At 37.7% G+C, this 21,276-nt stretch overlaps 1 protein-coding gene across 1 annotated transcript in view; it reads left to right on the forward strand.

Moving 5' to 3' along the window:
- Positions 1-21,276, forward strand: part of ARID2 (AT-rich interaction domain 2) — a 165,981-nt gene that overhangs the window by 101,515 nt on the left and 43,190 nt on the right. The window contains exons 12-15 of the mRNA XM_037061084.1: positions 3,614-3,695; positions 5,552-5,686; positions 6,489-6,685; positions 6,890-9,750. Of these exons, the coding sequence (XP_036916979.1) occupies positions 3,614-3,695; positions 5,552-5,686; positions 6,489-6,685; positions 6,890-9,750 (3,275 nt within the window). The remainder of the gene's footprint in view (positions 1-3,613; positions 3,696-5,551; positions 5,687-6,488; positions 6,686-6,889; positions 9,751-21,276) is intronic.

The following is a 21,276-nucleotide window of genomic DNA, read 5'->3' on the forward strand; positions in this document are numbered from 1 at the left end:
ATCTTGGCTGGAAGTTCTTTGAACTTCTTTAGAATTAATTTAAATTATTATAATTATATTTAAGATCTTCTGACAGCTTATTCTGTGATTTTGTTGAAATCAAAGAATTAACAATACATGACTGAGGAAAGTATGTTGCTTAGTCATTAGAGACATTTATTTATTTATTTATTTATTTATTTATTTATTTATTTATTTTAAGTTATTGAGGACTCCAAAGAGGTTTTCTTTTTTCTTTTTATTTTTTTTGTTTTTGTTTGTTAAATTTTATTTATTTATCTTTAGAAGGGAAGGGAAGGAGAGAGGGAGAGAAATATCAATGTATGGTTGCTTCTTGTGCATCCCCTGCTGGGAACTGGCCTGCAACCCAGGCATGTGCCCTGATTGGGAATCGAACCACAATCTTTTGGTCCTCAGGCCCATGCTCAATCCACTGAGCTACACCAGCCAGGGCATTAGAGACATTTATTGAAAATATATCAGAAAGATACTATCAAGATAAGGGTATAAATCATACTTGCTTCTCTTTTACTTGGTGTACCTTGTTTAATCTAATATATTATTTATGAAGTGTCAGCCCCGTGGCTTTAAACTTCAGTGTGCATCAGAATCACCTGGTGGGCTTGAACGCTGAGTTTTAGGCTCCATACCCTGAGTTTCTGATTCAGGTAGACTTGAGAATTTTCATTTCTCACAAGTTCCCATGAGATGCTGATGCTGCTGGTCTAGAGACTGTACTTTGAGGACTACTAAGTTAGGAAATTTAAAATACTGTTCATTTTAAAACCAATACAATGTTTTTTCATAAAGTGTTTTTACTTTATGCTTTGAATACATTTTTGTAAAACTCTGGTTTGGCACTGCAGATTTGCTTCATTTGATTATGAAAACTGTCTGCTGCATAACCTATCTGATAAAGGTAGTGTTTGTTATTAAAAGTATCTTGCTTAATAATCAACCTTGCTTTCTGTTACTTAGAAAAAGCCCACTGTTTTTCAGTCCAAGAAAGTATGTTAATATTCATTCTCACCTTCTTTGCTTCAGAAGTCTGTGGTAAAGTTGCCATGAGATTGTCATCTGAATGAAATAAGATGTCACCACCTTCACTATTTCCTTAAAATATTCTCTGTATTTTACATGAGATTCTGTCTCAGGAGTAATAGGTACTCTTTGGACAGTACTTCAGGGATAGAGGAGGGAAGGACATTCAGCAAGAATTGTCATCACGCTGTAATGTAGCTGAATTCAGAACACACCAAAGGGCCAAAGTACCTAATTTCTAATGCCCACCATTGCCTTTAAGTGTAATAAATAAAACACTGGGATAGAAAGGAAGCCCTACTGTAATACCTTGGTTAAAAGGAGGCTTTGTGGACACTATTGTTTCCAATTCTCCCTTAGGTGTTCCAAGGGTTTTTAAATGATAACAACAACTAACATTTATAGTGCTTACTATTTACCAGGCATTGTTTTAGTGGCCCACATATAAGCTCCTCTAATCCTCATGACCTATGAGGGCAGTGTACTATTACTTTTCCCCATTTTTAAACACAGAGAGGTTAGTTAACTTTCCCGTAGTGCATAGCTAGTGCTGAGTGATGGAACTCTAGAGCCTCTCTGGCTCCAGAGTCACGCATTTAACCATAGTCCTGCAGTGCTATTGAGGATGCGTGAGATTTAAGACTTTCTGTTCCAAAATGGTAGAAGAGCAGTTATCAAAGAGTAGATGATACACTCAGGCAACAGTTTTCAGAAGCAATGCATACAAAAGTTGAGTATCTGGAAATTGATTCTTTTTAGTGTAAGAATCAAAGTGTAAGTGCCTTTGTGTCCTTTTGAAGGTCTCAGAATATCCTGAAGGAAAGTTTCTCAGTTTGTAACCATTTTCATAGTAATATATGTTCCCGGTTTATATTTATACTTTAATTGTGGCTACATCATTCTTCATTATGTTTGTAAAGTTTTACATAATTTTTAATGTTTCATGCAAATTGATTGTTAATTGATTCCGTACATTTTAGCCTAAGTAGGGTGTACTCTCATAGTACAATTGATGAAGAAAATTTGATTTTTACATTGGTTCAGACCCTAGAAAGGTATTTTCTGTGACAATGTCATTAAGTTAGGAGGAGAGGAAAAGATAAGCTGAGGTTGTACCAGGAAAATAATTTTGGTTCTAATTACATTCTATTAAGAAGCAGCATATCTACAGTATGGCCTGTGAAACAAGTAAACCTGGATTCAAATCCACCACTCATAAATCAAGGCTTTCCAGCTGCACCAGCTCTGCTATCTCCATCATGTGTTCCTTCGTGAAAGTAATCTCTGAGTTTTAATTTTTTCATATGGAAAATGGGGATAATTAAATTTAGACCTATATATAATATTGAAACATATAATGTAAATGACTTAATGCAGAGTAAATGTTCATTAAGTGACTGATATTAGCTTCTAGCCCAATGAAAGCAGGGAGTGGGGTGTGGGAGGGGGAGGGCGTTGGGGACTGATCATCAAACAAGGTCAGAATTGCTTCAGATCATTCACAGATTTGGCCGTTCTGTGGAGTGCCTCTAGTTCCATTAACTTAGAAATGCAAGCCCTGGCTGGTGTAGCTCAGTGGATTGAGTGCAGGCCTGTGAACCAGATGATCGCGGTTTGATTCCCAGTCAGGGCACATGCTTGGGTTGCAGGCAAGTTCCCCGCAGGGGCCAGTTCTCAGCGGGGGATGCATGAGAGGCAACCATACATTGATGTTTCTCTCCTTCTCTCCTTCCCTTCCCCTCTAAAGATAAATAAATAAAATATTTTAAAAAAGAATTCTTAATATGCTGCATTTAAAAAAAAAGAAAAAGAAATGCATTTGTGCTGTTTTTGAGGGTTCTGAGAAGTTTTGCTAAAATGTCATCTGCAAGAAAGTGGGTATACTTTATAAGTGTTAAAACTATAAAATCATGCTGATTCAATAGTGAAATAGTATAATTTTAAATTTTAATATAAACATGTAAGGTTCATATTTATATTAACTCATTTTTTCATGTTTTTATTAGTTCCTTTGTTATATAGCATAGCATTTCAGCTTTATGTTCACCTTATTTCAGAAATTGTACATATGCCACTCACAGTGTCGATATTCATCTTTTAAATTCAGAAGTGATGTAATTTTCTGATACAGTATGCTTCTGTAACTAAAGCGATAGGTGCTTCTTTACTGATACAGCTTCTTGAGCTGTGTGACCTTGGGCTAGTTATTTTAATCACTTTGAATCTCAGTTTCCTTATCTGTACCCATCATACAAAAGAATTAAGAAAGATAATGTGAGTAAAGTATTTAATCTATGGTCTGACCCATGGGGAAAAGAATTTATATTAGTGATATAATCCATATTACTGTTATTTGAATGATTGTGAGGTTAAAAATTGTTCAAATAAAGCATCTAAGATAGTGCTGGTATAATGCATGCTCCATTATAAGTTTTTTTTTCAAATTTGTACATTTGCATTGTGTTCATACGCCTTTTTAAAAGATATTTATTGGTTTGGTGTCCATGAACTAAATATGGTATATAGTGACTAAATTTTTTAAATGATATAGCTAATGTATTTCTTTCTTTAGCTTCCAGAGCAGTTGTAGCGCAGCATGTTGCTCCACCCCCAGGAATAGTGGAAATAGATAGTGAGAAGTTTGCTTGTCAGTGGTAAGTGGCTTATTTCTATTAAGGCTTTATCCTTGGGAAGAATAAAGCAAAAAGGAGCAAAGGAAATGTATTTCAACAGTCATCCAAATATTTTATCCTGTGTTTCTTTTTAATTATACTTGAAAGGACAATGTAAAACCACTTCACCTATATTTTGGAATAATTTGAAAGAAAAATATTTATCAGAATCTTCAGAATTATAATAGTCTTTGACTAGAGACCACTTCTTTTCACAGTAAAATTTGTGTTAAAAAGTTATTTTTTACTTTGTAGATAATAAGGTTTGTCAAATTAGAGAATTTGTTTTTCTTAAATTAATGTTTTATTTAAACTGAATTGGACTGACTTTAAGAAAATAAAGCCAGATTTTGTTGTTAATTGTCTCTTCTTTTTCATCGAAAGGAAAATGTCTTATTCATTGCTAATTAATTTGTCCTTCATGTGAGTAAAGAGAAACTAATCAAATGATAGACAGTTTGTCTATAATAAAATAAGCGACTTTGAAAACAGTATTTTTTGAGAGGATTGAGTCGTTATATCTCAGCCATTTTCTGAAAAAATAAATGTAAACTTGGTTTGATTTCATTTTGTCTTGGATAGTTGCCTCCACATTATTTTTGAATTTTAACTTAAATTCTTTAAAAGATTAACAGATTGAAATAAAGATTACTTTCCAATGATGTATTACTTTTAAAATTTTCTTTCCTCAATCCCTTTCTCCCATTTTCCAACATTATTCAGTTCTCATTCTATGCTTCCTTCATTCTGTTGTTCCATATTTTTGGTGCTTTCCCATCTCTGTTCCAATGACAATTTTCTTTAGACTTTTCTACTTAAATAAGGTTTATGATTTTAAATATATCTAATTATTTGCTTTCCTCATTTTTGTATTGTCATAACATGACGCTTTATACTTGATGAATCTCTTCCAACAATGTTTGGAAATGTTTATCTTCTACATTGAGACCAAAAAAATTTTTGGTCTCCAGTTTTGAAAACTCTGCACTCAAGGGATTATAGAAGTTGAAAAAAGTACATATCACATCCACTGTAAAATATGTGGTGTTTAGGTATAGGTTTGGTCTTATAAAACTCAGTCGCACGTTTCTGCTATTTCCGGGGGAAAGAGGAGAGGCTTGTTTTATCATTATTTTATCATACTATTTGATGCAGTTTATAAGAAACAGCTATATTTTGACCTGTTATATATAGAGAAAGTCCTAGGAAGAGTCCTATAAAGATAACTAGGCCTCCAATCCTAAGTTATAAATGGAAGTCTCTTTATGAGAAAGACAAGCTGAAGTGTGAATTAATTTGTGCGACATTAAGATTGGAAGTCTCTGAAGTGGGCATTGGGAGTGTGCAGCATGGGAAGTATCACTTTTGGGAGTAGTTGGAAGCTTGGGTGACTTTTCTGAAGGAACTTCATCCAACAGCCAAAGTTTAACTTCAGTTTTTCTTCCATTTTCCATATCTCCAGTAGCTCATTATTGGGAACTTCTGTTATATTTTGATTATTACAAGACAGGAACCTGAGTAGATATTCACTAAATAAAACTATTTATTGTAGAATATTTGTTGCCTGCTCTCACTGGGATGTGAACACAGTTTTTATTTTGTGGTTAGAGATGTTTTACATTATAATAAGTACAATTAGTTAATCTCTTTTTCTGATTTAGTTTAACTGAAACCTAGCTTGTATTTTTGCTAATAATACATGAAACAGTAATATTTTATAAAGCATAATTATTAGTTTATAATACATAATACATTGCCTTTAAATGGTTTTAGCATATTTAAATATAGACTTTCCTATAGTATCTTGCATAATGCCATTTCTTTTTCTCCTCTTTTAGGCTAAATGCTCATTTTGAAGTAAATCCAGATTGTTCTGTCTCTCGAGCAGAAATGTATTCTGAGTACCTCTCAACTTGCAGTAAATTAGCTCGTGGTGGAATCCTAACATCAACTGGATTTTATAAATGTCTTAGGTAGGATACATAGTCCTTAACTTTAAAGTCAGTTTGTATCACTTACCACACCTCTTATTCTTGAGAATATGCCTATAAATATCTTCACTACTTAAAATTCTATATGGTTAGGTTGTAGTATGGTGGAAGTTTAAATTCAGGGGAATTTTGGACATCACATCTGGTGTTTATATTTGGACGTTATGAGGTTTATCAAAGAGAAAGAAGACATTAAGTTTTCTTTTTTTCTTCCTACTTTTTTAAAAAGATTTTATTTATTTATCTTTAGAGGGGAAGGGAAGGAGAGAAATATATCAATGTATGGTTGCCTCTCATGATTCCTCTGCTGGGAACTGGCCTGTAACCCAGGCATGTGCCCTGACTGGGAATCGAACTGCGATCATGTGATTCGCAGGCCTGTGCTCAATCCACTGAGCTACACCAGTCAGGGCCTTTTCTCCCTACTTTTAAATATGTTAAAGATATGGCAGCACTTTCTTCAAATATTAAGGTTCTTTGACATTTTGCCAAGTTTATAAAATAGGCATTGCCTACATGCAGCTTTTTTGTTCATTATACATGCAGTAGAATTGTTTAAAACCCAACAAAGTTAATAAATGATGACTTTCAAAATTGGAGAATTTATCTTTTATATTTCTTTCTTTACTTCCCACCCTTGCAGAATATAGCTATATGCATCACACTGGTTCGTACATAAATAAGTAGCAATGAGTATACTGCTGCTGTTTGTGTAAACATTGTTAGAAGTTAATGTTTTTTTGCTAGTGTGCTAGTTATCAAAACAGTATTGTGTACTTTACAGAACGGTGTTTCCGAATCATTCAGTGAAGAGAGTGGAGGATTCCAGTAACAGTGGGCAAGCGCATATTCATGTAGTAGGAGTAAAACGGAGGGCTATACCACTTCCCATTCAGATGTACTATCAGCAGCAAGCAGTTTCTACTCCTGTTGTTCGTGTTGATTCTGTTCCTGATATATCTTCAAGTCCTTCTCCTGCAGGTATTAATTTGTATTGTTTTAAATATTATCAAGTTAATAAAATGTATATTATATACATTAAAATATATAATTTTTCCTTGTTTTTCTAGATGCAGAGTTGCTAGATACTAATTTTAAAACTGTTTTCTATTAAGTAAAATAATTTCTACATGCAGCTTTTCAGTTACTTTATTATAAATTTTGACTTTTTTCCTGTATTTTCAGGAATCCCTCATGGACCACAAACTGTAGGAAACCATTTTCAGAGGACTCCTGTTACAAACCAGTCTTCAAATTTGACTGCAACACAAATGTCTTTTCCAGTACAAGGTGTTCATACTATGGCACAGACTGTTTCAAGAATTCCACCAAATCCTTCAGTTCATACCCACCAGCAGCAAAATGCTCCGGTGACTGTCATTCAGAATAAAGCTCCAATTCCTTGTGAAGTTGTTAAGGCTACAGTAATCCAGAATTCTATACCCCAGACAGCAGTTCCTGTCAGTATTGCTGTTGGAGGAGGAGCTGCACAGAGTTCTGTGGTTCAGAATCATAGTACAGGGCCACAACCTGTTACAGTTGTAAATTCCCAGACATTGCTTCACCATCCATCGGTAATTCCACAACAGTCTCCATTACACACGGTGGTACCAGGTCAGATACCTTCTGGCACTCCTGTTACTGTAATTCAACAAGCTGTCCCGCAGAGTCATATATTTGGCAGAGTACAGACCATACCAGCATGTACTTCTACAGTTTCACAGGGTCAACAGTTAATCACCACATCACCCCAACCTGTGCAAACTTCATCTCAACAGACATCAGCTGGTAGCCAGCCGCAAGACACTGTTATCATAGCACCTCCACAGTATGTAACAACTTCTGCATCCAATATTGTCTCAGCAACTTCAGTACAGAATTTTCAGGTAGCTACAGGACAAATGGTTACCATTGCTGGTGTCCCAAGTCCTCAACCCTCAAGGGTAGGGTTTCAGAACATTGCACCAAAACCTCTCCCTTCTCAGCAAGTTTCATCAACGGTGGTACAGCAGCCCATTCAACAACCACAGCAGCCAACCCAACAAAGTGTAGTGATTGTAAGCCAGCCAACTCAACAAGGTCAAACTTATGCACCAGCTATTCACCAAATTGTTCTTGCTAATCCAGCAGCTCTTCCAGCTGGTCAGACAGTTCAGCTAACTGGACAACCAAACATAACTCCATCTTCCTCACCATCACCTGTCCCAGCTTCTAATAACCAAGTCCCTACTGCCATGTCATCTTCTTCCACCCCTCAATCACAGGGACCACCTCCTACTGTCAGTCAAATGCTATCTGTGAAAAGGCAGCAGCAGCAGCAGCATTCACCAGCACCCCCACCTCAACAGGTACAGGTACAAGTTCAGCAGCCACAACAAGTACAGATGCAAGTTCAACCACAGCAAACAAATTCAGGAGTTGGTCAGCCTGCCTCTGGTGAGTCAAGTCTGATAAAACAGTTGCTGCTTCCAAAACGTGGTCCTTCAACTCCAGGTGGTAAGCTTATTCTCCCAGCTCCACAGGTTCCTCCCCCTAATAATGCAAGAGCTCCTAGCCCTCAGGTGGTATACCAGGTGGCCAATAACCAAGCAGCAGGTTTTGGAGTTCAGGGGCAGACTCCAGCACAGCAGCTGTTGGTTGGGCAGCAAAATGTTCAATTGGTCCAAAGTCCAATGCCACCCACAGGGGGAGTGCAAACCGTGCCCATCTCGAACTTACAAATATTGCCAGGCCCACTGATCTCAAATAGCCCAGCAACCATTTTCCAAGGGACTTCCGGAAACCAGGTAACCATAACAGTTGTGCCAAATACAAGTTTTGCAACTGCAACTGTGAGTCAGGGAAATGCAACTCAGCTCATTGCTCCAGCAGGAATTACCATGAGCGGGACCCAGGCAGGAGTTGGACTTCAGGTGCAAACACTTCCAGCCAGTCAGGCATCTCCAGCTGGACAATCATCTTGTACTACTGCTACTCCCCCATTCAAAGGTGATAAAATAATTTGCCAAAAGGAGGAGGAAGCAAAAGAAGCAACAGGTTTACATGTTCATGAACGTAAAATTGAAGTCATGGAGAACCCGTCCTGCCGACGAGGAACTACCAACACCAGCAATGGGGATACAAAGGAAAATGAAATGCAGGTGGGAAGTCTTTTAAATGGAAGAAAGTACAGTGACTCAAGTCTACCTCCTTCAAACTCAGGGAAAATTCAAAGTGAGGCTAATCAGTGCTCACTAATTAGTAATGGGCCATCGTTAGAATTAGGTGAGAATGGAGCATCTGGAAAACAGAACTCGGAACAAATGGACATGCAGGATATCAAAAGTGATTTGAGAAAACCTTTAGTTAATGGAATCTGTGATTTTGATAAAGGAGACGGTTCCCATTTAAGCAAAAACATTCCAAATCACAAAACTTCCAATCATGTAGGAAATGGTGAGATATCTCCAATGGAACCACAAGGGACTTTAGATGCCACTCAGCAAGATACTGCCAAAGGTGATCAACTAGAAAGAATTTCTAATGGACCTATATTAACTTTGGGTGGTTCACCATCTGTGAGCAGTATACAGGAAGCTTCAAATGTGGCAACACAGCAATTTAGTGGTACTGATTTGCCTAATGGACCTCTAGCTTCAAGTTTGAATTCAGATGTGCCTCAGCAACGCCCAAGTGTAGTTGTCTCACCGCATTCTACAACCTCTGTTATACAGGGGCATCAAATGGTAGTTCCCCACTCAGGATCAAGAGTATCCCATTCTCCTGCCCTATCATCTGACATTCGTTCTACAAATGGCACAGCAGAATGCAAAACTGTAAAGAGGCCAGCAGAGGATAATGATAGGGAAACAGTCACAGGAATTCCAAATAAAGTAGGCGTTAGAATTGTTACAATCAGTGACCCCAACAATGCTGGCTGCAGTGCAACAATGGTTGCGGTGCCAGCAGGAGCAGATCCAAGCACTGTAGCTAAAGTAGCAATAGAAAGTGCTGTTCATCAAAAGCAGCAACATCCACCATCATATGTACAGAATGTGGTCCCACAGGTAAGACATTCTATCCCATTGCTCTTACAAAACTCTGATATGGAAATAATGATTTTAGGGAGAAATGTACTGTTTTTCCATGTCTTATCTTGAAGCTTTAGTTCATTGATGTACTCAAGCTGTGGTGCTCTTTTGTTTTTCTGGTGGGGTTTTTTTTTGTGTGATGTTAAACAGTTTTCGATTGTTAACTTAGCACAATGATTTTCAACCTGCGTACTATGGCGCATGCCACAAGAATTTTTAAAACGTGCAACACCTGACTGTTTAGTCAGGGGCACTGACCTCTTTTCCCTTAGATTATCAAATTTAAAAAATGACAACATCCAACACAATAACTGTCCAGGGTGAATGAATAAAAATTGTACCTATTTTCTTGGTCAGATTGGCAAAAAATATTTTTTGGTGTGTCGCATAATTTTAGTAATTAGTTTACATGTGCCATGAAATGATCAAGGGTAAAAATCGCTGATTTAGCGTGTAGTTTAAAGACTCTTTCTATTTTGTTATAAACCCAAATTGGTGATTTTGTAGACACAAGGTATAGAAGCACTTTTAATCTAATCTTTAGGAGAATTTTTGAAATGTAACTTAGTGTCCTTTTTGGGGTTTGGAGTGGGGGAGTGTTGTTGCTAACAGTCCTCAAAAAGGGAATTTTTGTGTTTGATTTTTGACGTGTGTGGATTTTTGGGCTGTTTTCACAGTATTTTTGTAAAAGAGATGAATCCCATAAGAATTTTATCGAGTGTGTCCTTATTATATTTATATACTGAATTATTAGCCTTTATTGTTTAAAGAGTATTACTATTTATAATTTCAATTTATTTCAGCTGTTTGATATTATTTTGTATTTTACTCCTTTGCTCTACTGTCATGTTTCTGCTCTTCCTTTTTTAATACCTGCTATTCCATCTACATGCCTTTGTAAAGAAATGTGTTTTCTAGGTTAGTGCTGTTGTATTAAGGGTCCAATCTGCTTTTAAAGATTTTAAGGGCAGTCCTATATCCCATTTCTGATGAAACTAGGGGTTCACTTAGAGTTGTCTCTCACCTATTTCCTGGATTACTTCTCCTTTACTCTTTCTTTCCTAATTATTACATAGCCAGAACCTTCTGTGACTATTGCCAATTCTGCTGGCACTCTTCTGGCTTAGGTTTCTTTGTGCTTATGGTGACGATAGCAGATCTATGGCAAATTGTTGGCACTGGAACCAAGTTTAGGTGGTGGGGTATGAGGAGGAAACAAATGAAAGATGAAAGAAAAAAAGAGTCCCTTGCTTTAGAATAGTTCACCCACTAATATACATCTTTGTTCATGTGAATGGATAAAGCCGAGTGGACAGTGCTGCTCTGGGGGCATAATGAGATTGTGATGCATGGTAGTATTGCTTAGACCTATTTTAGGGCACCTAAATAGGTTGAGTGTTCTTTAGTGGATGAATGTACAGACCATAATTAATTGTGAGTTTGGGTAGAAAATACTAAATCATTTTTACTCAAACTTCTACAAGTTTTTTGTTTATTAAACACTAAAAAATGTTAAATGGTGGGATGTGTAGCATATAGTATGCATTCAGTTAGTTGAGTTATTATAATTTTTCTTATACTTAATAATCTCCCAATTCATCTTGATTATGTGCCTACTGTTTTTTAGTTATAATAAAGTAAAGCCAAATTAGAGAAAAATACCATTACTATGGAATTGTTTATCAAACCCTATTTTTTGTCTCTTTAACCTTCCAGTGTGGTTATATTCCATAATGATATCTAAGTGACAAAGACAATACTACCTAAGACTAGGACCTGAAGCATTTTTTCATTTAACCCTCACAACTCTATTTAGTAAAAATTTTAATTATATTTTAGAGATAAGGTCCCAAGGTGCTAAGTAACTCACCCAAGATCACCAATATGTTGACTTCATATTGGTCACCACAAATATGAGGTAGTGCCATGACTGAAACCTGGCTTTGTGTGTGAAATCAAAACTCATGCTCTTAACCCATGTCTCCACTGCTTGCAAAGTACCCATGTCTCCACATATATGCAAAAACTCTTTACTTAATACATTGGATTTATATGCATCTGATTCAAGCCATAAAATTAATCCATTTTAATCTGGAAACTGGGTACCAACTTTGTAGTGTATTTAAAATAGTTATATTCATTCTTTCTAAAATTGGTATTTGGTTGGCATAAAGAAATTTAAAACTTTGCAGAGAAAAAGAGATGTGTGTGTGCGTGGTGTCTATGAGAATCAAAAACCAGCATTCTTATGTATAGTACTTAGCACAGTGTGTGCTACATAGTTAGACACCCAATAATGGTGAGATATGTTTTATCTTCCTATATAGGATAAAGTACCTATAAAGGCTACAAAGTGATCAGCTGTTCAAGATGACATCATAAGTTTCCTTTGAAGGGTAGACGGTTGGGCCTTCTTAAGAGCCTGCTAATAGAAAACGATTTTTATTGTTCCCCAGATTCTTTAAATTTCTTTATATTCTCTTAAAGTTGCATTTTAGACCTTAGTTTAACACCATTTTACATTGAAATTGGTACATTAAGGGGGTAGATGGAATAGAAGATTTTAAATATAATTTTAAGCCAAACCTTATTTCCACCATATGAAGGGGTCTGGGGATGTTAAGGAGGCACCTGGACCCCAGGAAGGGACTTCCAGACTTGCAGAATGCTCAGAGGTAGAAAGACTCCACAGAAATGTCCCTGTGGAGGATGACCAACAGGTAATCCTTCCTAATACTGTTGTTTTTCTTTTTCTTTTGTTTTCCTTGAGTTTATTCCTTCTCACTCCCCTTAATCAGCTATATTGATTTCATTACAGAAAAAAATTGCAGTGAAAAAGAACAATATATAAAAGTAAATGATATGACCATAGGTTTTATATTTTAGTAGATTTAGCTAAATAGTATAATATAAATACCAAGTAATTTATACTTTAGAGAAGCACTTCAAGGCAGATTTTTAAAAAGATTTTATTCATTCACTTATAGAGAGAGAGGAAGGGACAGAGGGAAGGAGAGGGAGAGAAACATCAATTTGTGGTTGCCTCTCATATACCCCCTACTGGGAACCTGGCTCACAACCCAGGCGTGTGCCCTGATGGAGAATCGAACCAGCGACCCTTTGGTTTGCAGGCCTATGCTTAATCCACTGAGCCACACCATCTAGGGCTCAAGGCAAATTTTTTATTCATAGTTACTTATTTTCATTATGTTATATTTGCAAGTTAAGTGCAACATACAGGATACTGTTTCTCAAAGGCCTATCCTCTTCTGCTATTTATGAATTGATGTATTCTTGAGGTATAAAATTAAATTGGCAAATAAAAAAGAAAAGTGAGTAAAAATATGAAACAATTTTTGTTAAAATGCTTCCCAAAAGATTTATCTTTCCAGGAGCGTGTAAAACACATGTTGAACATATTTATATCTGTTAATTCCACAGTCTGATGACATGCCAAATTCTTGTACATAAAAATAGTTTAGTTAAGAATGTGTCTATTTAAAGTATTTTTTATGTGCTGCCCCCAGTTTTTTCCTTTACACGGGAATCATTCTGGAAAGGTGCTGTGTAACACTGTGAATATTGGTATCTTCCTGGTTCCTCCTTTCCTTGTGTACTAAACTTCTGTGTATTCTCCCGAAGAATGTAATTCATTTAAAATAGCAACATTCTTTATTTCTGAAATTGGTATTTGGTTGGCATGTAGAAATTTGAGCTTAAAAAGTTACTCAACCCAAAAGCAAGCAGCTCTGTATCCTTACGGAGGCAGCATCTAGTGATTGTAATAGATTGCTTTAGCAATAGCCATGAGAATAAGATTTCAGCGTTTTTTTTCAAAGTACCAGTATTCAAATATATAGACTAGAAGCACATTGTAATAACTAAGGAAGATATTACTGCTGAATGTAATTCTTTTATTTACATTTCAATGTGTTCTGGCCAGAGAAGGGTGGAATATAAATCTATTATCTAGATTTATATTTAAAAAGAGAAAACAACTACTAGTAGTTTAAGGAAATCAGGAGCAGAGCCTTAGATACTATCTTATGTAAAACCCTCATGCTTTTGTGAATATATTTTATTGATTATGCTATTACAGTTGTCCCATTCCCCTTTTCATTCCCTTCCATCCTGCACACACCCTCCCCCCACATCCCCCCCATTTAGTTCATGTCCATGTGTCACAAGTTCTTTAGATTCTATATTTCCCCTACTACTCTTGCCCTCCCCCTGTTTTCTCCCCACCGTCTATGCTACTTATTCTCTGTACCTTCTCCCCTCTTCTCCTCCTCCCACTCCCCTGTTGCTAACCCTCCATGTGATCCCCATTTCTGTGGCTCTGCTCCTGATCTAGCTGTCTGCTTAGTTTGCTTTTGTTTTAGGTGTGGTTGTTAATAATGGTGAGCTTGCTGTCCTTTCACTGTTCATATTTTTCATCTTCTTTTTCTTATATAAGTCCCTTTAACATTTCATATAATAAGTGCTTGGTGATGATGAACTCCTTGAACTTGACCTTATCTGAGAAGTGTTTTATCTGTCCTTCCATTCTAAAGGAAAACTTTGCTGGATAGAGCAATGTTGGATGTAGGTCTTTGGATTTCATGTCTTGTAATACTTCTCTACAGCCCCTTCTTGCCTGTAAGGCCTCTTTTGAGAAATCAGCTGACAGTCTGATGGGAACTCCTTTGTAGGTGACTGTCCCCTTATCTCTTGCTGCTTCTAGAATTCTCTCCTTCATTTTAATCTTGGGTAATTTAATTATGATGTGCCTTGGTGTGTTCCTCCTTGAGTCCACCTTCTTTGGGACTCTCTGAGCTTCCTGGACTTCCTGGAAGCCTATTTCCTTTTCCAGATTGGGGAAGTTCTCCTTTATTATTTGTTCAAATAAGTTTTCCACTTGTGGCTGTTCCTCTTCACTTCTTCTGGTACCCCTATAATTCAGATGTTGAAACGTTTAAAGATGTCTTAGAGGTTCCTAAGCCTCTCCTCATTTTTTTTTTTTTGAATTCTTGTTTCTTTGTTGTTTTCTATTTGGTTGTCTCTTTCTTCCTTCTGGTCCACTCCATTGATTTGAGTCCCAGTTTTCTTCCCATTACTATTGGTTCTCTGTGCATTTACCTTCATTTCACTTAGTGTTGCCTTCATTTTTTCATCTAATTTGCGACCAAAATCAACCAGTTCTCTGAGCATCCTGATCATCAGTGTTTTGAAGTGTGCATCTGATAGGTTGGCTATTTCTTGGTCACTTAGAAGTATTGGCTCTGGTGCTTTGATCTGTTCTGTTTGAGCCATAATTTTTGGTTCTGGTTGCGCCTGTTATGTATGAAGGGTGGAGCCTTAAGTGTACACCAGGGCAGGGTACCAGTGGCTGGGTTGTGATGCTGTATGTGGGGATGGAGTCAGAGAGGGAGCAGTGGCGCTTGTTCTGCTCTCTCTCAGATTTCCATCTCCTGTGCCACTTCTCACCAGCAAATTGGACCCTTCTGGTGCTGGTTCCCAGGTGTGTGGGCTTTTGTACATTCTGGAACCCTGTGGGTCTCTCCAACGCACTCTCCTGTAGGACTGGAAGCCGCTCCCGGCACCTCAAACCCCCCAATTTTTCCAATTGGTGCTTTTAGGCTCTATTTCCTGTCGCTGGGGCCCTGGGTTGTGTGGTCTATCTCAATGCCCTTCTTTCTGCCTGTTTTATCTGCATGCGAATGTGTGTCCATGGTCAGCCAGCCGCCTCTTGCATCTCACTGGGTTCGCCTGCTTCCCCCTCACACCTGGGTCACCAACCACCAATTTTCCCTGCTGGGACCCCTCTCCTCTGGCCACCAACTCTGCCCCTCTTACCGGTCTGGATGAATGGTTGTCGGACTTTGGTATAGTTCAATTTTCTGTCTGTTCTGGTTGTGTTTTTGTTTCTAAATCTTTGTTGTCCTTAAATTTGGTTGTGCAAGGACGTAGATTGATTCCACCTATGCCTCCATCTTGGCCGGAAGTCCTACAACCCTCATTTTTAAGTATTGAAATAAACTTCCCACCCACACAAAGATCTGTTTTTCTGGTGATTTCTGTTATTGTCTTATTCTCTAAAATTCTGTACATTTATACAAAAATTAGAGTAAATCTATTTCTTGCTTCTAACACGTGTTTGAAAGTATCTCTCCTTACTTAACTCTTCTTTAGAATATACTTTGCCAGTTCTTTCATTTAGACCTTAGGTATCGTGGTGTCTGGTTTATTCATCATCTTATTTACCTCAATTAGCTTTATTTATAAGTGGCTTTCAAAATGTGTAGCAAGCGCCCTAGCTAGGTAGCTCAGTTGGTTGGAGCATTGTCCCCATGTGTCAAGGTTGTGGGTTTGATCCCTGATCTGAATCAACCAATAGTGCCTGATTAAGTGGAACAACAAATCAGTGTTTCTTCTCTCCCATTGTTCCCCTCCTCTCTATCTCTAAAATCCATACATCAATCATTCAATAAAAACAATTTTTTAAAGATTTTACTTATTTATTTATTGCAAAGAGATGGGGAAGAAGGGAAAAAGAGAGAGAATCATCAGTGTGTGATTGCCTTTTGAGTGCCCCCTACTAGGGACCTGGCCTGCAACCCAGGCATGTGCCCTGACTGGGGATCAACCTGGTGACCCTATGATTTCCCAAGCCTGTGCTCGATCCATTAAGCCACACCAGCCAGGACTATTTTCTTACTTTTTTAGTAAAGAATTTATATTAAGCAAAATAGATTATGACTTTGTGGATTTTCTACCAGATTAAAATGTTTAAATTTTTAAATAAAGCTAAATTTATTTTAAGGTCTTTAAAGTTTATTATTGATAAGAACATAAGAAATGAAGAGCCTCAGAATCCAAATTTTATAACAGGAACTATTAGGGTAATCTAGAATTTTCAGTCTTAATTTACTCTTGGAAAGGTGATAAAGGAAAGCAAGATCCTAATTTTTTATTTTAACAAAACACATTATCTTTGCTTCCCCAAAACTGCTACATTAAATAACATTTTAAGTTTTTATACATACAAAAGAAATCATAGAATTGTTTCATATCCTTTATGTAATTTTACTTATCTGGTTACTCATTATGGGAGTTGTGCCTTTACTGCCTTAATTTTTAAAAAAACTAGTATTAAATATTAGCTCATTCTCAATAGACCAGACCAGAGTTAGACCTGTGGCATAGAATATTGTTCAAGACTGATCATTCCAAAAATCATCACTTGGAAATCTACTTTTACATTTACATTTCAGTTATGATTAGAGTTAATGATTTGGCAAGTCACAGCAAGCAATAATGTAAAGAAAAAGTAAACGTACATCCTGAATGAAATATATATTGCATACTCATGTAAAAGATTACTCTTAAAACATAATTTAAATGGTACTTTGAAAAACCTACAGTACAATACAAACAACCTATTTTAAAAACTTTTTGTAGACAGAAATCCATAATTTTTTAAAAGATTTTTTAATTTATTTATCTTTAGAGGGGAAGGGAAGGAGAGAGGAAGAGAAATATCAATGTATGGTTGCCTCTCGTGAGTCCCCTACTGAGAACTGGCCTGCAACCCAGGCAGGTGCCCTGACTGGGAATCGAACCTCCATCATGTGATTTGCAGGCCCGCACTCAATCCACTGAGCTACGCCAGCCAGGGCAGAAATGTATCATTTTTAAGGAGGAAACCTAAAAATAGTAACTCATGGTCAAAGAAATACGTTGCTTAGAATTTCTCACTTGGTATGGTCTATAACTACTTTAATTATTTTGTTTCATTGATATATTTAGCTCTATTTAATTCATTTTTAGTTTACTCTTTATTGTGAAACTTTTTAGACTTACACAAAAGTAGAGTCAGTAAGCTTTCATTTGTATACCACCTAGATGAAATCTTATTGTCATTTTGTCTTTGTAATTTCATCTACTCCCCACCACCACCATCTTATTTTTTCCTGAAGTACTTTAAAACAAATCCCAAATATTATTTCATTTTACTAATGAATATTTTGGTATATGTTTCTCTAATAGTTAAGTATTTCTAAATGTACATTTCCCAGTAACAAATCCTTACCTAACAAAAATATCAATTTCTTTTTTTAATATATTTTATTGATTATACCATTACAGTTGTTGTTCTATTCCCCCCTTCATTCCTTCATTCCCCTCCACCCTGCAAATCCCCACCATTCCCCCACTTTAGTTTATGACCACGTGTCTCAAGTTCTTTAGATTCTATATTTCCCCCACTATTCTCGCCCTCCCCCCTATCTATTTTCTACCTACTGTCTATGCTATTTTCTGTACCTTCTCCCCTCTTCTCCTCCTCCCACTCCCCTGTTTCTAACCCTCCATGTGTTCTCCATTTCTATGGTTTTGCTCCTGATCTAGCTGTCCTCTTGGTTTGCTTTTGTTTTAGGTGTGGTTGTTAATAACGGTGAGCTTGCTGTCCTTTCACTGTTCATATTTTTCATATTCTTTTTCGTATATAAGTTATTTAACATTTCATATAATAAGGGCTTGGTGATGATGAACTCCTTGAATTGATCTTATCTGAGAAGCGCTTAATCTGTTCTTCCATTCTAAATGAAAACTTTGCTGGATAAAGCAATCTTGGCTGTAGGTCTTTGGATTTCATGACTTGGAATACTTCTTTCCAGCCCCTTCTTGCCTGTAAGGTCTCTTTTGAGAAATCCGCTGACAGTCTGACGAGAACTCCTTTGTAGGTGATTGTCCCCTTATCTCTTGCTGCTTCTAGGATTCTCTCCTTCATTTTAATCTTGACTAATGTAATTATGATGTGCCTTAGTGTGTTCCTTCTTGGGTCCAACTTCTTTGGGACTCTCTGAGCTTCCTCGATTTCTTGGAAGTCTATTTCCTTTGCCAGACTGGGGAAGTTCTCCTTTATTGTTTGTTCAAATAAGTTTTCCACTTGTGGCTGTTTCTTTCCCCCTTCTGGTACCCCTATAATCTGGATGTTGGAACGTTTCCAGATGTCCTGGAGGTTCCTAAGCCTCTCCTCATTTTTTCGAATTCTCATTTCTTCATTCTTTTCTAGTTGGATGTTTCTTTCTTCCTTCTGGTCCACTCCATTGATTTGAGTTCCAGTTTCCTTTTCATCGCTATTGGTTTCCTGTGCATTTCCCTTCATTTCAATTAGTTTAGCCTTCATTTGTTCCTCTAATTTGTGACTATAATCAACCAGTTCTGTGAGCATCCTACTCACCAGTGTTTTGAATTGTGCATCTGATAGGTTGGCTATTTCTTGGTCACTTAGAGTTATCGGCTCTGCAGCTTTGACTTCTTCTTGAGCCATGTTTTGGTCTGTTCACACCTGTTATGTATGAGGAGCGGAGCCCTGGGTGTTCACCAGAGCGGGGCAACTCAGTCTCTGGGTTGTTACACTGTGTGTGGGGGCAGGATCAAAGGAAAGCAATGGCGGTCCCCTCTGCCTCCTCCTGCCCTTGGGGCCGCCTGGTCTGGCTCGAATGTGCGACCTTGATCAGCCTACCCCGCACCCTCACTGGGTTCGCCACTGGGGCCTGTGCGGTTCGCCACTGGGGCCTGCAGAGTCCGTCTCACTGCTCACACCTCTGCTGGTTTATCTGCATGTGAATGTGTGACCCTCGGTCAGCCTGCCCCGCGGCTCATCACTGGGTCCATGATGCTAACCCAGCTGTGTGCGTGTCTGGGTCGGGGGATCTTTCCTGCTGGACCCTGCTCTGCTTCTGGTTCCGCCCCTCTTACCAGTCCCAGTTGAACGGTTCATTGTTGTCGGACTTTCATATAGTTCAGTTTTCTGTTCTTTGGCTGTGTCTTTGTTTACTAAACCTTTGTTGTATTCAAACTTGGTTGTGGGAGAAGCCACAGTGTTTCCACCTATGCCTCCATCTTGGCAGAGGTTCCAATTTCTTAATATTCTGTGACACCTAGTTCATGTTCAGTGTTCCCTAGGATCACTGCTTGAATACTTGCTTGAATTAGGATTTATAAGTTTTCTGTATGTTGCATTTAGTTAACATGTCTTTTATGTGTTTTTTTAGAGTACATTTTATTGATTATTATGTTACATTTGTCCCAATTTTTTCTCCACTTTATCTCCTTTCTCCCCTCTACCCCTCTCTCCCTCTGGCAACCACCCCCTTCGTTCATGTCCATGTGTCCTACATATAAGTTCTTTGGTTTCTCTAATTCCAATACAATTTTTAACCTCCCCCTGTCTATTTTATGCCTACCATTTATGCTTCTTATTTCTTGTACCTTTTCTCCCCCTTCTCCCCTTCCCCCCTGATAACTCTCCATACGATCGCCATTTCTCTGATTCTGTTCCTATTCTAGTTGTTTGCTTAGTGTCTTTTTGTTTTTTAGATTGAGTTGTTGATAGTTGTGAGTTTGTTGTCATTTTACGGTTCATTGGTTTTTATCTTTTTCTTGGGTAAATCCCTTTAACATTTCATATAATAAGGGCTTGGTAATGATGAACTGCTTCATCTTGACCTTATCTGGAAGGCACTTTATCTGCCCTTCCATTCCGAATGAAAGCTTTGCTAGATAGAGTAATCTTGGATGTAGTTCCTTGCCTTTCATGACTTCAGACACTTCTTTCTAGCGCCTTCTTGCCTATAACGTTTCTTTTGAGAAATCAGCTTGTATTCTTATGGGCACTCATTTGTAGGTCACTCTCTGCTTTCCTCTTGCTGCTTTTAAGATTCTCTCCTTAACTTTAATCTTGGGTAATGTAATTATCATGTGCCTCAGAGTGTGCTTTCTTGGGTCCAACTTCTTTGGGACTCTCTAAGCTTCCTGGACTTCCTGGAAGGCTATTTTCTTCACCAGATTGGGGGAGTTTTCCTTCATTATTAGTTCAAATATGTTTTCAGTTTCTTGCTCTTCCTCTTCTCCTTCTGGTACCCCTATGATTTGGATGTTGGAAAGTTTAAAGTTTTCCCAGAAGTTCCTAAGCCTCTCCTCATTTTTTCTGAGTTCTTTTTTAAAAATATTTTTAAATTTGTTTTTAGAGAGAGGGGAAGGGAAGGAGAAAGAATGGGAGAGAACCATCAATATGTGGTTACCTCTCATGTGTCCCCCACTGGGGACCTGGCCTGCAACCCACAGGGTTGTGCCCACAGGGCTCCACAGCTAGAAGTTTTGAGTGCTTCATTTCCGTGTCAGCCAGCCCCCCTGCCTTGCCAGTGCCCTTGTCCACCACTTTGCCACGTGTCCTCTTTGCCTGGCTGCCCATTTCCTCCCCTCCTACTGGTCTAGATGAGTGTTTCTTTCACTCCTTGTTTGTCTGAGTTCCATGCAGTTTGATTTTCTGGAAGTTCTGATAGTTTATTGTTTTTAAATTGGTTGTTATCCTTTTGATTGTGTGAGGAAGCAAAGTGTTTCTACCTACACCTCCATCTTGGCTGAAATTTATGTATTTTTAATTTAACAGTTTGAATTAACTTTAGTAATGCTTGCCACAGCTCTCATTTGGAGTTAAAATAGCCTATGATTTCC

The sequence above is a fragment of the Sturnira hondurensis genome, unplaced genomic scaffold (genome assembly GCF_014824575.4).
Source record: "Sturnira hondurensis isolate 20B ecotype Veracruz unplaced genomic scaffold, ASM1482457v3 Scaffold0013190, whole genome shotgun sequence".
Classification (NCBI taxonomy): domain Eukaryota; kingdom Metazoa; phylum Chordata; class Mammalia; order Chiroptera; family Phyllostomidae; genus Sturnira; species Sturnira hondurensis.